At 36.3% G+C, this 19,837-nt stretch overlaps 1 protein-coding gene across 1 annotated transcript in view; it reads left to right on the top strand.

Moving 5' to 3' along the window:
- Nyap2 (neuronal tyrosine-phosphorylated phosphoinositide-3-kinase adaptor 2) overlaps positions 1-19,837 on the top strand; it is a 251,439-nt gene that overhangs the window by 6,758 nt on the left and 224,844 nt on the right. Inside the window, exon 2 of the mRNA XM_057762975.1 lies at positions 2,471-2,707. Coding sequence (XP_057618958.1) covers positions 2,487-2,707 — 221 coding nt within the window. The 5' untranslated portion in view covers positions 2,471-2,486. The remainder of the gene's footprint in view (positions 1-2,470; positions 2,708-19,837) is intronic.

The raw sequence follows: 19,837 nt of genomic DNA, 5'->3' as shown, positions 1-19,837 counted from the left end.
ACAACTATTTTGCTAAAGAGTATAATATGTAAATTGTATAAGAATCACTAGGGTTGGTGGAAAGCCTCCACAAAATAAATAAAATATAACCCTTTGAGTAAGCATGCTTCTTGCATCTGGGAAAAGTACAGTTTTGCTGGAGGGCAGAGAGAAAGGAATCATTCTAGCCTGAGGTGTTACCTCTAGCACACTTATGACATGAGTCGACCCGCTTGACTTAGGCAAGATTAATTGTCACAAAGTTAGATGGTCTTTTTTTAGCCGAGAGTCCTTACTGCAGATGTTCTTGATGTAGGTGAATTCCTGATAACATTAATGCTTCAGATAGCTGGATGATACTTTCCTGAATCCTTCCTACCAACATGGAACTTTTTTCTTTTCTAAGTGCCCAGGTGCCTGCCACTTAAGCATGTGTTCTTAACACACTTGAATTATATATTTATATATATAACATATATAATAACATATATAATTTATATAACATATATAAATATATAATTCAATATACTATAAAGTTAGAATTATAAGACTACTCAGTTCTAAGCCATTGTAGTTAAGATATTAAGCAAAACATAATAAAATTTTAATACAAAGCCAACAAACAACTTCCAGAATCTAAAATATCAAAGACTGAGAAAGAAATATTTAAGTTCAACATGAGATTCAAATTTGGGTTAACTGATAGCTAAAAAGCTAATAAATTCTGATATGAATTGAGATTTAGAATAACTCTGATGTATACTTAAAGAATCTTCTTGACGTTTTCAGTAAATGGATGGACTGATCAACATTTCTATGATTTTTAAGGGAAGCAAAAAGCTGTAAAATACTTTATGAATTTCTGTGTATTTGGAGAAAATGTCTCTAAATATGACAGACATGTGCCACACTCCACTCACTTTTATCACTTTTCTACACTACAACGAACAGGAAATTAAAATGTCTTATTATTATAGAAGATCAATTTTTTGTTTTTATGTAATTTGTTCTTTATTGTTGTTAAGATAGTTTGCCTACCTTATCTTGAATACTTGGAAATACACAAGGATTCCTAAAACTTGCCTGTCTGACCATCCATCCACCTATCCATCCATCATGCATCCATCCATCAACTCACACATTCACTTCACATAGACATTGCTGCCAAGTATCTTCACTAACATTATTATGATATTAGAATGCTTTGTTGTGCATACTATTGTTGAGTTGTATTCTAAACTCTTCACAGCCATCTCTTCTACAAATCACAGCAGGTAGTGGAAGTTTTGTTATTCCCTTGTAGCTGAGAGCTAAATACACCAGGTCAAAACACCATGTTTTAAACTATGGCTTGATTTGGGTTTGATTTGTCAAGCTATTGCACCTATAACTTAAGTTGTTTAAAATTTGTAGACTTTATTTAGCAGTACTATAATAATATCAAAGCAAGTATTTTTAAACTGCTGAGGATGTGTGTGGGCTTGACGATGAACAATATATATCATAGAAAATTGTGAAATGAAGTAATTAGAGAAAATTTTGAAAATAACTTTTTGAAAATAAAACAGAGTCACAAAAGTATACTGATTAGATAGCCAATATGTTTTTTTCTTGATTGCTATTTTATTTTGTATGACCAGTGTAGAAGTATTCATTTTTACTTATGTATTTAAGGAAAATGTAATTTATTTTTTCCAACATAACATAATTTTAATTTAAATATGCATAGAAATGTCATTATGATAATGAAAATACAAAATTTGGATGTATGGTATTATAGCAACATATTTTGAGAAACAAAATTATGAGTGTAATGATGCAAACCAGATATTTACCTTCAGATGCAATGCTTATACGTTATCAGGTGGCAGGGCAGAACTGTGGTCCTTTGTCCTGCTGATGCTGATGGTTAGGTGGAGCATCTGACACTCAAGTAGCACGTTTCATGTTATTTCAAATATTCATGGAATGTGTAATTTATAATGAGGCATTTTCTTTATTGGAAAATCTGAAATGTAAAAATCTGAATTATTTATAGAAAATTCAGCTTCATTTAAGGGAACACAGTGGTCTAATATAATATGAATGGGACATAATCCTTTTTAATGCTATGATTTTCCTTAATGGTATTCTATAACAACTTTATACTAACTCACCATAGCTATAATACATTTGAAATACATCAATTTATTTACAGTGCAGGAGTACACGTGTGCTATGGTGCATATGTGGAGATCAGAGGTCAAGTTAGCAAGTATATTATGCTCCTCTACTATAGGGATTCTGGAGCTGGAGCTTGGGTCCATAGCCCTGCCAGTAAGCACCTTTACCCATAAAGACATCTCAGTAATCATTAACTTAAGAGTCATAACTCACCAGAGCCGCATATATCCTGAGGTGTCTGATAACTCACTTGAGATTTGGGACGATAAAATCTTAGGAACGAACCTTAACAACCTTGCTAACAGTATGATACGTTGTCCATCTTCAGGAAGTATCCCGTTTCCATGATACCCTCCAAGATGATGAGTGCTAATCCCGAAGAAGACCCTTTGGACACTTTTCTCCAGTATATTGAGGATATGGGGATGAAAGCATATGATGGTCTGGTTATTCAAAATGCATCCGACATTGCCCGCGAGAACGATCGCTTGAGAAATGAAACAAATCTGGCTTACCTGAAAGAGAAGAATGAGAAACGGCGAAGACAGGAAGAAACAATCAAACGGTAAGTATAGATGACTGCATTGCATGAAGGAGTTTACAATTCCTATTAAGATTGTATTACTGACACCTGGCCCAGGACGGGCTGGTCACAATCTTGGCAGGGAGCATAGTAAAAGGGATACCTGGATGCTACCAAAAGCTCATCCCTCCTGCTGTCAGATCCTGACCTTGGTTAACAACAGTTACTTGCTTGCATTTTGTGCATATGGACGTACAGATGGGCTGAGGAGAGAATTCAATTTTCTCTCGATAAAAGCTTGTGTTGAACAACTTCTTGGTAAAATCACCAGGGAGCTCAGACACATTTTTAACAGCCAAAGTTTTACGAGAATGTCCACCTTTAATGGCCAATGTTTATAGTTCTTCTCTTAAAATAGAGTTCATCTTCTTCCTAGAATGTGACTGAGACCAGTGACTAATTAGACATGTATATGCCTCTGAAGAACTGGGAATCCTTGGTGTATACTCCTGAGCAAATTTTATGGAGATTACATCTCTTGGTTTGATACCAAGGGTTCCAAGTTTGTTCAGACGAAATTGCTTTCAGGATGCAGCACCTAGAGAGCCAAACTAATGAGGCATAGACAGCAACCCTGCAAACAGAGGTTAAGCTCCTAGTGTGTGCACACAAAGGGCATACAACTTCTGCTTTTTACAGAAAAATAAATCAGGTTGTTTTCTGATGTGCTACTCTGTCCAGCTTTGTGGAATTCTGTTTTATTATTGTGGTTAATTTTTTAAGTAGAAAAATTCAATATGTAGAAAATGCTCCTTTCAGTTATCTGCATGGCGGACTAGTGATGGAATATTGAGATAGTTAATAAAGTATTTTCATCTAATATGTTAGTCACATATTCTCTGGGAAGATGAGGATATTAAGAAAATAAAAATGAGGGCTGGAGAGATGGCTCAGAGAGTAAGAGCATTGCCTGCTCTTCCGAAAGGTCCTGAGTTCAATTCCCAGCAACCACATGGTGGCTCACAGCCATCTGTAATGAGGTCTGGTGCCCTCTTCTGGCCTGCAGGCATACATGGAAGGAATGCTATATACATAATAAATAAATAAATAAATAAATAAATAAATAAATAAATATTAAAAAAAAGAAAATAAAAATGAATTTTTCAAGTTCAGTTATATAGGTTGTAAAGCAACAAGGCAATGTTGCACAAAACTAATAATGTAAAGAAAATATTTTACATGTAAAAGAAAAATGAAAGAGGGAAGAGGAGGGATGGGGTGAAAGAGTAAGGAAGAAGAGATAAAACTAGAAAGAGATGTTTTAGAAGAATATACTATTTTACTTCTGAATTATTAAAATTTTACCCAGTTTTACTTAAAATTGATTCCTTGCTGTAGTATGCTAGGTATCTTTTAATATTTTTTTCTTATGCAGCATTTCTGACAGACTTCTACTTATGTATGAGTGTCTTACTTTAATTTTGAATGTTGAGTTTTTAAAAATTCAAAGCAAAGAGGATCAGTTACATGATTTCTAGAGCGTAATAGCACTGCAATTTAAAGTTTTGCAACCTTGCATTTGCAAATTGACAATTAATTGCTTTTTCTAAGTGCATGACTAGACTTATTTATGGTAACATCTGTTAGCCCTTTTTAGCATCACAGCGTACACATCCATCCCACTGGCTTCCAGGTTTATTTTTAACCTTTAATAGGATTCTGCGTACATATCTAAACACAGTGACCACAGAAGTGGCTAAGTTTCCAGTGCTTTACTGACATGTGTTTCAAGAGGCATGGACAATGGGGTGGAAATCTGAAGTCTAAGGCACTTGGGAGCAATATCCAGATAGGAAGAGATACATCAAAACCATGCCAATTGCTGGGAGGTAGTACCGCATGCCTTTAATCACAGCATTTGGGAGGCAGAGGCAGGTGAATCTCTGTGAGTTCGAGACCAGCCTGGTATACAAGAGCTAGTTCCAGGACAGGCTCCAAAGCCACAGAGAAACCCTGTCTCGAAACTCAAAAAAACAAAACAAAACAAAACCCAAAAAAACATGCCAATCAATGATGAGGAATGTGACAGAGATTTGAATATGTGAAATTGCGCTCATTTTGTTGAATTAATCAAACTGCTTTCGAATCACTTACTGGGAAAAAAAAAAAACCTAAAATGGTCTGCACTGACTTCCACCTTGCACATTGGACTTAAGCATATTAAGACATCAGACTCTAGCGTATCTTGAGGATAGAATTAGCACCGAGTGTACGTCGATTCTCCTGTTTTCTTGTAGCTTATTAGTACTGATGGGGGTTGTTACTAAGATGGCTGTGGTAAAACTGAGTAAAGTAGCTGCATTTTGGAAACCATATGAAATTTTGGATTGATGAGATTTAGGCATTGAGTATGGAGAATGAAAGGCAAGGAGCTTCTGTGTGGCCTTCTGGTGTTCCCTCTGTGTGCTGCTGTTGCTTGAACTAGAAGGATGGGTATTTCTATTTCATGAAACGGCAACGACCAAAATTAAAGCAAATTTAAGGTAAATAACAGGGAATGGGAGCCAATTTTAATATGCAAATGTTGAAAGGCTTTGAGCTGCTCAGGTAGAGATTCTGGATGGAAACTTGGATAAAAGACCCAGGACTTTGGGTAGACTTCTATGTGATAGGAGGGAGAAACATCTTAGTCTCCCATAGGCTTTTAAATCATGTACTTACAGGACAACAAAGATAGTTAGGGCTTAAAGTTTAAAATGATCAAAAACCCAGGACAATTCCCCAGGGCACCCCAAACCTCCCAAGATAAAGACAGTGGAAGAACTCAGTAAGTGTAGTCAAGGAGCCCCAAAGGAAGACTGAACAATGCCAGAACCACAGGATTGGAGGAGAGCCAGCAGGGAAAGAAACAGAGAGACAGACTCACTGACACGCCCTTCTTCTGCCAGAAGCTTCATTGTAGTTACAGGTGCAGGGCAGGACAGAAGCTGGGACAGCTCTCAGTGTAGCACATTATACCAGAGAAAAGATCAAGATGCAGGCCTGGCTCACTCTAGGATCAAAAGGGTAGTCACAAAAGAAGTAAGCCATCTGAGAGTTCCTCATACCCAGAAGAGAGTCACTGGTAATGTAAAAATGACCACGCTGGCACTCTAGTAAGAACAATGGGGCATCCTCTAGCCTTAGGTAAAGACGATCATTTTCAAAATAACATTTAACTCTTGCCCAATAATGGTTGAATGTTTTAGGAATTAAAATAAATGGTTTATGCCTTGCTATTTATAACTCAGTACTTCTTTATTCAACCCTACCCCAAATCCCTTTTCTGAGATTCTAATTTAATGTGTAAATATCTTGGAAGTATAAGGATCCTATGAGAGCCCAAAATTGTTGAAACTTCTCCAAATCACTTTCCTTTTCCAAAAGCAAAACCCATGTGAAGCAAAATGGCTTAGATGCCTTTGAATGTGATTGGGGAGGTGATTAGAGAGGGAAAAAAACATGAACAAAGCCAGACCAGCAATGCCTCTGTTTGAGGAGAAGTCCAAGAGCCTTTTTCACTGTCTTAGAGAGGACTGGCTGAGGCACCTCCTTGAACAGTACAGTCTATGTGTCATTTTAATGTCTGGATTCGGTTTAATTTTGTTCATGTAAGAAACAGTATCCCAGAGGTTTGGCATTTTCAAATGATGATAATCTCTCCTTGTTGTGTGCTTTTTCTTTTCTTTCTTTCTTTTTTTATCATATCACTTCAATATTCCCAATGAGAAATATCCAATTTTTGGAAAGTCCATCAACTGGTTTCTGTTCAAACATACGTTCATGGGATCCTGGAACCCTGGAAAACACAGAATACCCACATTCAAATTGAACATATATTTCAGCTTTTTTTTTTTACCTTGCAATTAATATCAAATAGAAAAAATTCAGTAAGTTATTAAAAACACCATCTAATTAATTAAAATTACTTCATCTGTCTGCTGAATGCCTTCAAAATATATTCTGTGATTTAATACATGGGACATAAATGCCAGAAATTCTAAAAGGCAGCACGTTTGACCTTGAAAAGGCATTGATGGTAATTCTCTGTGAAATGCGCCAGTTGCAATTTCAAAAATGTGCCGACTGCCAAGGCATGCTTAAAACATGGAAATAGGATTTCATGTACTTGGGCTTTCTGAACCACATACTGCTGAAACGCCTTTTGTGTTCAAGCTGGGAAGCTTTAACACAGAGCCCTTAGACAAACAATATCCCCCCTCACTTCTTCTATGATCTAAGTCACTGAGGTTTTTCTAAGCCCAGTTCCTTATTTTTAAACTAACTTGATCCCTTGTCACTATTAAGTTCCTTGTATCTTCCCTTCTATCTGTCATATGGGCTTTACTGAAAAGACTTGCTGGTAAAAACGAAATACTAAATAAAGAGAAGAATGACATTCTTAGTGCTTCTCCTAACAGTTTAAAGTGACGTTTGGTAAGAAAAAGAGAAACACATAGAGGAGAAAATTAACAGATAATGAAAACAATCATTTCAGGGGCTCATTGTCTCTGCTGTTTTAAATCCCAATGGTTTTGTACTGGCATGAGTAAATGAGACTTACTTTTATCAAATAGCCCACAAGAAAAACAAGCATGCAAAATTATCTTTCAACAAGATATGTCATTTAAGACGGTTTGGAATGCACTAGTTATTCATAAATATGGAGAAAGGTGAGAAACAGTCTTTGGTGGTTAGCATGTTTGATTGTGGCCAATAAGAAGGGAAGAAGTGATGAATGACAGGTAACCTGAAGGGCAGTATCTGCAAGCACCTCTGAGAACAGGCTTTCTTGGAGGTCCTGTCTTTATAGGTAACCCCTTGTTAGGTCATCAAATGAGGACAGTCACTGAAGAAGATGAACAATCTGAGGGCCACCTTTTATATCACAGGTACAACTGGTTTCTGGGATTCCTGTAGAGCAAAACTCACTTTGAATTCTGGAATTAGTCCTCACATTTGGTTATCCTGAAAACAACGTAAGACATATTGCTAAATAAAAAGCAACAAGAAAGTAAACATTCACATTTTTTCAAGTATAGTCTTCTCTGTAGGAAGCAGTTGGTTGTTTTTCTCCTAATGAAAGAAATGCTGCATTAGTGAAATTTCTCCAAACATTGAGTCTGGAAGACAGCTCTTGACTTCCGCAAAGTGCTCTGACACAAAGGACTACTTAGGCTGATTACCAGTGTCTCTATTCCCCATGGATGCCCTCAGGGGATCTATATGAGGTTATATTTCCTCTTTAAAAGTGACAGTCTGAAATAGAATTAGATTACATATGGCTCCTTTTAAAAAGGCATGCAGTGGTATATTTGTGTATACACTTGAAAACTGTGTAGATTGCAGAGTTTCAGATTTCCTGTTTTGCATTGGGAATCAGAGTACCACTATAGTCTCTCTTGGACTTTTGGGAGAAAGCTACAATAAGAAATAGGAATTTTAAATTTATTTTTCATGTACTGATTTACTACTGCCACAAAAGGACATGGATATGATACCAAATTTGTAAATCAGTTTGTTTTGTTGAAATAAAATCATAGCGACACTGAGAATGCTTATCCACAGACATATGGTCATTTATACAAATAATTTAGTAAGTTTTGGCTTTTTGAATTATACTCACAACATGATGGAAAACATTGTGGTAACAAAGAAAATGCACAGATGTGCATTTTGTGAATAGTAAACCTACTCAGTGTGGCATGAGCATCCACTCTGGTCACATATAGCTCTCCCAAGGCATCTGTGCTCAAGACAGGCATGCAGCAATGTAAAACTTCCTTTATTTGCATTAGAAAGGATACTTAAAGACATCATTCCAGGAGTAAAGTGAAGAGAGCTAAATGAACAAAGGTTCAGAAACACAGGGTCCTACAGCTAGCCGTCCAGTGTAAAGACTTTATCTATAGGTAGCACAGGGGTAGCCCCTAGCTGGCCATTGCTTCTAGGCTTGGATGAGCTTTGGAGTGAAGCCCTTGGCCATAGCAGCTTGCCAGTGCCTGGGCTGCCATGAATCTGTTTATCTGATCTGATGTGAGTTTCTGACCTAATTTTACTGTAGGACTTAGTGTTCAGGCCGAGAAAACAAGGTTAATGTGTTGATCCAGAGTGAGATTAAACAGCAGAATCTCCTAATGACCCTCTCTAATTTTGGTTTCCTCTTGTCCTTGTGATTAATCCAAACCACTTTCCTATTAAGCCTTGCAGAGTACCACAAACTGTTTTGCTTGGTTTGGGTGTTATAAACCACATGTCCAGTCTTTTCTGAGTTGAATGAGATAGCCAAGCATTAACAGTAACAAAATGCATAAGAATTATTTTAATTCATAGAGCCCCAGAATTAGAGGAAAAACTTCAGTAAGCTGCCTTGAACAACCCTTGTTGATTATTCTTTGCTGAGCCGGCAAGAATGTCTACAAGAATGGCTTTGTGTACAACAGCTTACTAGAGGTTTTCCAGGGATGATGGTGGATGTTAACATTGTCAAATACTTAATAACACCCTTGTGTAGGCAAATGGTGTTGGTGTGCTGTCCCACTGTTTTCAGAAAGGGTCACCCCTGTCCTAAGATGATTAATACATATTTTACAAACCATCAACTTGCAATTTACACAATGCTAATATTTGCAATATTATTATGATGGTGACTGTTTTTTTTTTATTCTCTTGGCAGTAGACATTAGAGCCCACCAGAATGGGGTTTACAGTTCACTTGTGAAGGTTATGCCTACATCCGTTTCTAACAGAAAGATTTCAGAACAACTAAGCTTTCTGATGCATGGTCCTAGAATGCTTTAAGGCAATCAGTATCTGTTCTGTATCTGAAACAAATAGACAGATGCTAGCAAGAGGAGGAGCTCTTTTGAACAGAGCCACATCCAGACAGGGCAGCTCCCTGGGTGAGTCCTCTAATGCTGGGGAAGCAGCAGACTTCTGGACACCTAACTCGGAGACAACTGGGAAACTTAAAGGAACCTCTTTGCAAAAGTGAAGGTAGCCTTTCCTGAATACACAGTGCTAAATTGTTTACAGATTCTTAGGGAGGCTTTGGTTACTGTTTCCTATCTAAGGTTATTTTAACACACAATTTAAGTTATGAGAGAATACTTTCAACCTTTTATGTAAATATGGCATTTATGAAAAATGTTGAAAAATAACAAATGCAGAAAAGGATATTGGGGAGCTAGAATATGAATCAGTGAATATTTTTATTTTTTTCCTACTAAATGTGAAATAGCTCCTGGAGAATGTGTCTAATGTAATGAAATTGCCAGAGTAGCCCCTGAGCATGCCAAAAAAATGGCCTCTGAGGCTTCCGTCCAACTTTGAGCTTGCCTGAAGAAAATGTATGCATTACAAATGTGTGGGTTACCTTGAAATTAATTATAATCTAAAGTTGATAGAAAGAAAATCAAACCTTTCCCTGTGAATTTCTTCTGGGGACATATGCCGCTAATTGAAAGTTATTCCCGCTGATTCTCATACCTGGAAATATTCATGCCTCTGCTGGAATATGGACATGGTCCGTCTGCTAAGCTGAGGAGGGGAGGGGAATCTCCTTTGCTTTGTCTTAAAGAACAAGCACCTTCAGCATGATGTACCAGGTAGATGTTTTAAAATTACAAAAAGTAGACCAATATTTAGGATCCATTATTTTAATTAGTAAATTACATTTTAGTCTTTGATCATAGGGTAACTAAAGTGTTCAGTATATTTTTTGTTAGGCTAAGAAATGCAGTGGCTCAGTGGGATGAAAATGAACATGACCAAGAAGAGGGCATTTTCTACCAGGCTAATGTACTACATAGCTCTTTGATGTCTATATTGCTTTTTTCGTTACTCCTTTAATGCTTTATGGCAAGCATTACTCTCCATGCCTAGGTTAAGGAAGTGACAGAGTTGTCCAAAAGGAAGGAAATGAATTTTAGGACATCGAGAGAGGATAGTTTAAACCAAATTGCTCAGGCTATCTTAGATGGCACATGGCATGTGAACCAAGAGCTGAGGGGGAAGGAGGGAGACATGCTGTCTGGAGCAGGAGACTTAGGGGAAGACAGGACACCAGGAGAACAGGTCAGAGGAGCACACTTGTGGAAAAAAGGAAAAGCAAGATCAAGGGTGTGATTAGAACAGGGCTGAGTAGGTGAGATAGAGAAGGAGAGACAATCGAGGTGGTGAGTGGACTTTCAGAGAGCTCAGGGTTACTGATATGATCTGATTTCAGAGAAACTGACATAGCATGGATAGCTACTGGGGTCTTTTGAGGTGAAGAATGAGAAATCTGATTACAATAACTGAAAAAAAGGTCTTTTATCTCCTCTCTGGTTCAAAAAGTATGGATACAGGTCCTCCAGCTGTAATATGACTCTAAGCTGAGGGTAGACTGTGGCCTGGAGGTAAGGTGACATACACATGGTTTCAGGTGCCTATTGGGCCTCCAGTGATTTAATAATATTTGTATTGTTTATGGTTCATTTTCAACAATTTATAGGTATAAAGCTGAAAAGTTTTGTAGACATTCAAATAGTTATACAATGCTAACAGGTACCTGAATACATGCATACATAGCTAAGTTCAAAGAAAGATTTTTTATTATTATTATTGTTATGATGATAAAAATATTGGGCATAGAATCTCTTAACATTTTTGTCAATGTATAATACAGTAGTTTCACTCAGCAAATCTGAAACTTATATTCATTGAAGAGCAAATGAGGAAGAGCATCTACATTAACTAGAACAAATGAATAATTGCTCAGAGGAATTGATTTTGTGTGTTTATTGGAGTCAGTGATCTTGACTTCTCAGAGCTATGCATTGGGAGACTTCTCATATACATTCAAACTAACAATCCTAATGCTGTAATTTAAGAAGCAAGATGAAACACAAACGGAGGCCTGTATGACAGTTAACGCTCTCAAGTGGAAGCAATGCCTTTATAAATGAATAGACTCAATCATTATTATCATTGGTAATATTCATGTACAGTCTTTTGGCAACTGTGGAGAATGTCTGCTAATTGATGTATATAGGACATGTTCCCTGTTTTAAGGTCATTTGATAAACCTGTAATTTCTGCCCTGTTGTAAGGAGGAAATTTGGAGTCCTGCTGAGTATGAGATCAGAGTGAAGCACAGCCTAAGAGTGTTGAAATTTGAGTGTCTCAACACAGCATGAGATTGGAGTCTTTACTTGCTAGATTTAGTAAGAGTCATATGAAGTCATTTAACTTCTTTTAAACTTATTTGTTCTTTATCAAGAAAAAATAATTATTTTGCTCAATGTTTAAATCACAGAATAGGTACATGCACCATGTGGGGCCCACTGGCTTATAGAGCAGCCACCACACAGCTGCCCATGGCTGGCAGCCTCTGTTACTGCAAACATTGTTGTTGATGTTACTATGATTGCTTCTGTGTAGATAAAGATTGCTCATTCATTTCCCAGCAGCCCAGACCTGAATAATTACATAAAAGCTATATTAATTACAACACTGTTTGGCCAATAACTTAGGCATATTCCTAGCTACCTCTTATATCTTAAATTAACCCATATCTTTTCAGATGTGTATCACTATGAGGCTGTGACCTACTGGTAAATTTCCAGAGTCCTTCTCCTTTGACAGCAACATGGCTTCTCATTGACTCCACCCACTTTCTCTCTGTATCACGGTTCTGCTTTTCCCCCTAGCTTTATTCTGCTAAGCCACTGGCCAAAACAGCTTATTTGTTAACCAATAAAAGCAACACATATACAGAAGGACATCTTACATCACTTCTGTACCCACCATTTTCCCTTTTCTACCATATAAGACTGCTCCATTATTCAAGGTATATAGTTCCATGTTCAGAGTTGTTATACTTCCATCAATATAGAAGTATCTCTGCTTTGAAGATTAATAAATGACACACACAGCCAAAAACTTCCAACTTTTCATCCTTTTCATCATATCCATATATCTTGTTCTTTTCCCTAAAATGTCTTAAAATTTACAGGAGGAAAAATTAGTTACACAGATATATTCAAAAGGAATCAGTCTTTGATGGGATTGCATCCTAATTATTAAACTGATAGCCAAGAGAAAGGAAACTATCTCTCATGGAGAGTGTGCTTTCTAACCTTTGTCTTACCACATTGGGAAGTACTTACCCAGTGTGGCAATGTAACATCATCCAACACAACACATGCTATCCATAGTGCAATCTGATAACCAAGTCCCACATTTTTAAAAGGAATTACCTTGAACATTTGCCTTCTTCGAGTGTGAACTGTTAATATGTTCACTCTTTTGATGGAAATGCGTCTTTCCTACTCAACTCCTACATTTTTGCTGTAGCTAAGGAGGATCCTTCAGTAATGAATCGTGAAGGTGAAACCACTACCACATGTCTCAAATGTTCACATCTAAAATCATGTCTTCCAGTGCTTTGCTTTTGTGTTCCTCTTCATGAAAGCAGCACATTTTCTGTCCCAGAGCATAAACTCCTCCCAAGACATTTCTTCACTCTGCAAATACTGGAGGATGTTGACCAGGCTGGCTCTGCCATGTTCACAACTGCCTTTTGGCTGGGGAAAGAACTCTTCCTGTTTATTTTCTTTTTTAATATATTTTTTAATTGATACTTATTGAGCTCTACATTTTTTGCTGCTCCCCTCCCTATCGCTCCCCTCCCCACTTCAACCCTCTTCCAAGGTCCCCATGCTTTTCTTTGGTGCTGTAATTGTAACTCAGGCATGTCCAGCTTTTTGACATAGCGTACAAGCTATACATGGGGAGAATTGAGCTTCTTAAAAATTTCCTGGGGAAATGCTTAACTTCCAAGGATGCCTGTTGTCATTTTTTACATATACTTAAAAAAAATAATGATGGTGTGTACGTTAATAGCTGAAATAATAATATCTAAAAATGCTACATTTTATTTGGAGGGTGAACAATATTTTGTGATTTACAAGAAGTGTCATAGAGGCTGGCAATAAAGAAATTAAAAGAATGGAGTAACTGTAATAGCCCAAGAACATGTAGAGGACTCAGAACAAGGGAATTATTCCCTTGGGCTCCCCTCCCATCCAGCTATGAAGCAGTAGTCTTTCAGGTGACACAATGTTCTGAGATGATCCATCCTTACATTTTTGGAAAGATATCAGCATTTTAAAAGATCATATTCAATGAAGATTATTCTCTCTGTCCCATTGCCTCTGGTTGATTAAGCAAATAGAAAAGAGATATGTAGTTGATGCTTCTTGTCTAAATGATTACTCTCTCTTTTTTGAAGTCCATAAAGCCTAACGTGTCTTAGCAGATCAATGAAAAGTATTTTTTATTTATAAAGAATTCTGATGGTAGCCGGGCGGTGGTGGCGCACGCCTTTAATCCCAGCACTTGGGAGGCAGAGGCAGGCGGATCTCTGTGAGTTCGAGACCAGCCTGGTCTACAAGAGCTAGTTCCAGGACAGGCTCCAAAACCACAGAGAAACCCTGTCTCGAAAAACCAAAAAAAAAAAAAAAAAAGAATTCTGATGGTGTGTTAATAAGTCTTGCTAGTATAAACATTCATTTTGAGAAATTAATTAATCTAGATGTCAAATATTTTCTTAGACTGGTTCATCTTTTTCTTTCTTTTTTTTTTTTTTTTTTTTTTTTTTTTTTTTTTTTTGGTTTTTCGAGACAGGGTTTCTCTGTGGTTTTGGAGCCTATCCTGGAACTAGCTCTTGTAGACCAGGCTGGTCTCGAACTCACAGAGATCCGCCTGCCTCTGCCTCCCAAGTGCTGGGATTAAAGGCGTGCGCCACCACCGCCCGGCATCTTTTTCTTTCTTAATGACTCATTGGGGTTTAAATTTATTTTTTAGGTTTCCATTTTATAATCCATTCCAATTTAATATTTATTTTTAAATTTTGTAATTGTTCTATTCAGTTACCCTGCAGTTATTTAAAAAGCTTTGCTACTTCAAACAAAAATAGAGCAGAACACATTTGAAAACATGGTACGTAGTTCAACAGATTAAATGGGATAAAGAGAGATGGGGGAGGGGATAAAAGTTACTGCCCAGTAAAAGGCTTTTTAGCAAATCATACTGAATCTCATTAATAAAGAATACATCCACTAAAGCTACACAATCAATCTGCCATGTGCATTAGTGATGTCTAGCCCAATTCAGGTAGATAAATTGTTCTCTAAGTGTAGGTCGGCTGCCACTCAATCACAATACCTACAGTATATGCCTTGCTGAATTTTCTCTGATTTATGACAATATTTTCTCCCCACAGTGTTAGACTAAACTATACAGGTGTAACAGAAGAGTGTAAAAGACAAAGGATATCTAGCTGGAGGGAAATTTAATAACATAAAGGATGTGGTATGTAAGCAATCTACCAAAAATAAGCTGCAGGCCATAGTCTGGCTGAACACTATTGTCAGGTGTCAGCTAAAAAGAAATCAGGAAAAGTGAAGTCAACATAGAGATGGAGGATTCCAATGAGACTATTACCACAGTGTAGACTTCCATCCACCTCCGGGTACCATTAAGTTACAGAGGACGAGAAAGGAGAAGGAAAATGGAGTAACCATTTGCTTCCTTGAGTTTTTGAATTACATAGTTGTAGCCTGTTTTCTAACCATGAATGATGCATTTAATGATGAGGCCCGTGACTAATACTTTTTCCAATGAGCGCCTGTCAGGAGCACTCATTGTTATAAACAGATACTTCTTACAAGTCCAATACAATGTGTTTTTGTGAGACTCTGGCTTGAATTGACACCATGGGATTTTTCTAAAGGAGCCAATCAATTTCACATGCGCCCTGAAAACACAAGCACCTGCTTTTGAACCCATAGTCAAAGGGAAAGGGTTCTGTCACTTTGCAAAAGATTAAAAGTCTCCAAGGAGATATTGTGAATGTAAGAGAGTAATTTGGAATGAGGTGGAAACACTAAGCTTGCACAGTTATACGATTGTATTAAAGTAGAGGAGTGAAAGATTAGAGTGGTATTGAGTTTTAGGCAGGAATACTGTTTGGGGATTTGCCCTTAATGCAGTGACCTTATCTGTCCAAGCCTTTCTATTTCAGTGTGACTTAGAATTGTAAAAAGAAGTCAGCTTAAAGGTATCAACAGGGCCCCTTGTGTAAGTTCCCTCTAGCAAAGAGCCTCTTTAGCTCAATGCAATTGGCAATCTTGGTTTGAAGCAGACTCTGATTTAGTTAACACGAGAGCAGAATGACCTCTGCCACCCCAGAGCTGAATGAAGAGTTCAATGCAGGTTTGATGGCATGTATGAATTAATGTGTCAGGGTGAACCTGGGAACACAATGCAGAGGCCATTGTGAGCATACAGGGACAGACAGTAACCCACACACAGTGACACAAGGCTGTCATAAACAAGCATGTGAGTGTTTAATTTGAAATGATAAATGCATAGATGTGATATCAGTACCCATTTGTAATGATCAGGCTCATGAAGATCAACCTCTAGCAATGATTAACCATGTAGCTTGAGTCTCTTGCTTGGTGATAGTCAAGATGTGCTGTGCTTGGGCAGGCAACACGACAACATGTTGTAGATATAATGGTCTCAATTCCTTGATGGGGTACATTTAGTTACTAAAAAAACACATTAGTCATGAATGCATTATCAGATGTTATATATGTTGACTTATAAGACTATGTCAGGTGGACACATGGAGTCATTTTAATCCGTATATACATGATATCACTCTTAAGATTAGCACTGAAATTCACTACCAGGAATCTAAGGTCAGATTGAGATTGTTCAATGGTTAAATTCATCTGCATTCATATCTAGACTTTGGGGATAAGACTATCGCCCTCATGCTTTTTAAACTCATTACAAAATGATGAAGTATTTGCACTAAAAATGTTACTCTATGTTAAAAATATACACAGGAGAACAATCATTAAAATTCAAGTTTTATCAAATTATTTTTCTGATCCTGTACAAGTAATTTGAATTAAATAACTCATTTTTATACACCCTCTAAATATTTTCTAGTCTTAGTTTGTATTATTCAAACCCCAGCTATTATTTCTGTCAAAAGCACATGACTGAGGTTGTAGACTATAGGTTGTTTTTTGTTGTTGTTGTTGTTTGTTTGCTTGCTTTATGTCTAGAAGACGCTTAAGAGTGAGTATATATTATATTTGTCTTTCTGGGTCTGGATTACCTCATTCAGTATGGTTTCTTCTAGATCCATCCATCTATGTCATTTAAAAGAGATATTTGAACTATTTTCTTGAAGTGATCATACCCAGTACTGGAAGCTAATGTCTACTAAGTGGTCTTTCATTAAAATCCAGCAATTAGATATTTGTTTCTGTCAGATATAAAATATAGTACTTATCCTTTGGGGATTTATTTTGACTTTTGAATATCTTCATGTTCTGAACTTAAAGCAATTAAGTTGTCTTGCTTCCATTGTGCCGTTAGCCAGTATATCAGACTCCCAGGCACTCTAGTTTTAACACATCCCTATAAATTTCGAATTCTAAAGAAAACTTAATAAAAGAACAAATAGATTTCATAGCAAATTAATATACACTTGTTCATCTTTGTTGATTCAGAATTATTTTCTAGGCCACAATTTTGTTGTGATTTATGCTGTAGTTTTAAAAGTTATGTTGGCTTAAGCCATCCTCCAAAAAGGAAAAGAAAATGAAGAACAATCAGCTGAAACTATGGTTAAGACTGAGTTTTGAATAAATAATAATTTTTTTCCGAATTTAATTAATACTGTTAGCCTGTAAATTAAAAAATAACCTGTATTAAAATGAAAATGATGTTAGAATGTGTACATAGACATGCAATAATAAAGATTAAATTAAAACTTTTTTAAAAAAGCTCATGACTACATAATAATACAAGAGTTACAAGCACAGTGACGGATTCCCCACATAATGTTGTTTAAAAATGAACACAGATATTAAAAATGTTTTTTTAACTTTGGAATTCAAGGGTTTGCTATGTACTTACATGTCAAGTTCTTACCATTAAATGTCTGTAATGTAATCATTATAGATACCCAAATATACAATACAATTACTAGCATTCTCCTGTCTAAGCCATAAACAATCTTTCTAAATGTTTAAGATTATATCAATTTACAATGTACTCTTTTTATGTTAAGCCCATTTTTATTTCATTATCCTCTGTCACTCTTACTGCCTTGATTTTCATAAACTTAGAGCAATAGATGGAAATAAATCTATTAAAAGAAAACAGAAGTTTTTATAAATAAATCTATTAAAAGCCAGAGAAGTCAAGGAATTTTATTCGGTTTTCTAAAAGGACATGTCCACATCCTTGCTTCAATTTCTGAATACATAGGCTTGCAGCATGCTTATAAAGGAATGGTTATGGAAGGCAATTCATGCAATTTTGCAAAATTATAGAATAGCTGTTATTAACTCCAATTAATATATAAACTGGTATTCCTTATCTTATAGTAGCATTGATTTCTAGAAGCTAAACCTTTTGCAACTGGAACTATAGAAATTGATTTTTATTTATCTTTTTCATACATTACAGTTTTTTTCTTTCCCCTCCCTCCTCCCAGGTACATTCCACTTCCCTTCTCAGCTAAGACAATGGATTATTTTTTCAGAGAGAGAACTTTTTTAAAAAGGAGACAGGAGCATATTGGGTTCATGTCTGTGGAGTAGTCATTTTCATCCAACTACTAAGTCAGTAAAGCATATCTACACTCCAGCTGAAAGATGAGCAGCTCACACATTCACACAAAAGGAACAGTCATCAGCCAGACAGATTTGCTTCAAACTTAACAGTTTGGTATGTCAAAGTGTATACTTATATTTTAGTTTCTATGAATGTGATTATGGTGTGTTGTGGGGGTAGAATTAGTGTGCATATGTGTGTATATATGTGTATGTGTATATTTATGTGTATGCATGTTTATATGTGAGTATATGTATGCTCATATTTACATATGTATGAATGTATACTGTATTTGTGTCTTATGTGTGTACGTATGTGGCATAATGTATAAATGTGTGTTTAAGCATGTGTGCATGTATATGTTTGTATTTGTGCTTGTATATATGCATATTGAGTAAGTGCATGTGTATGTATGGATATATAAATATATGTAGGTACTTTTGTTTGTGCATGTGTGTATGTATATATGTATCTTTTCTGTGTGTATGTATGTATATTTGTTAGTGAGTGGGCACATTTATGTGTATGCATATGTTACATGTGTGTTGATTTGTGTGTGTGTTTGATCCATTAGTGTTTTGATGGATTTCACACAGGGCACTTCTCACCAGGAATTCATCCAAGGAGTAAGGGCACTTTAGTTATTAAACTGCGGTCCCAAGTTAGAGGCCATTAAGCAAATTATTTAGTGCTTTCTGCTTTAGAAGGCAAGGGCATAAGTGCAGCATTTTATAACTGGTTAATTTCATGCTGCAATTAAATTCTTGACACACACTGGAATGAGAAACAATGCGAACGGGGGAAATTAAAGGAAACTTTCTTTTGTCAGGTTTGTGAATGAAAATGAATTTTTCTAGGCTAATTGTGTAATATATTTAAGACATACATTTTTGCTTTATGCAGTAGTAAGCTACCTGTTATAAAGAACCATCAAAGGAGAAATACATTTTATTTTTGGATTTTTTTTTTATTTATTCAACCAGCAAGAGTTTTATTACCATAGATATTAACTGACACTTTGATGAAGATAACTTCAAAGGCAAATCATTTATAATGTAGTAGCATTACACTAATAACTTATGTATGCTTAATATATGTCTAATTTCCTGTTTGATGATAAGATTATGAGAAAATATAATCACATCTTTGTGTGTGCTTGTGTGTGTGTGTGTGTGTGAGAGAGAGAGAGAGAGAGATTGAAGTACAAACTTATTTTAATTTATTTTAGTGGGAATGATTAAGATAAAGCAAAAATCAGATAGTTTTCCAGGAATAAGTTAATAATGAAACATAAAAAGTTCTAGCCTCCCCTATGGAATTATTCGTACATCACATTTCCATTTCTCATGGCTCTCCTTTCCTCTTTATACTTATTTAGCGCCTTCATAGTGTGACAGTATGATCTACAGTGTCAGGTTTCCTTTGGAGCCAGAGCTTGACCTG

This window comes from Chionomys nivalis, chromosome 2 (genome assembly GCF_950005125.1).
Source record: "Chionomys nivalis chromosome 2, mChiNiv1.1, whole genome shotgun sequence".
Lineage (NCBI taxonomy): Eukaryota > Metazoa > Chordata > Mammalia > Rodentia > Cricetidae > Chionomys > Chionomys nivalis.
This window is presented reverse-complemented; position numbering and strand designations above follow the sequence as displayed.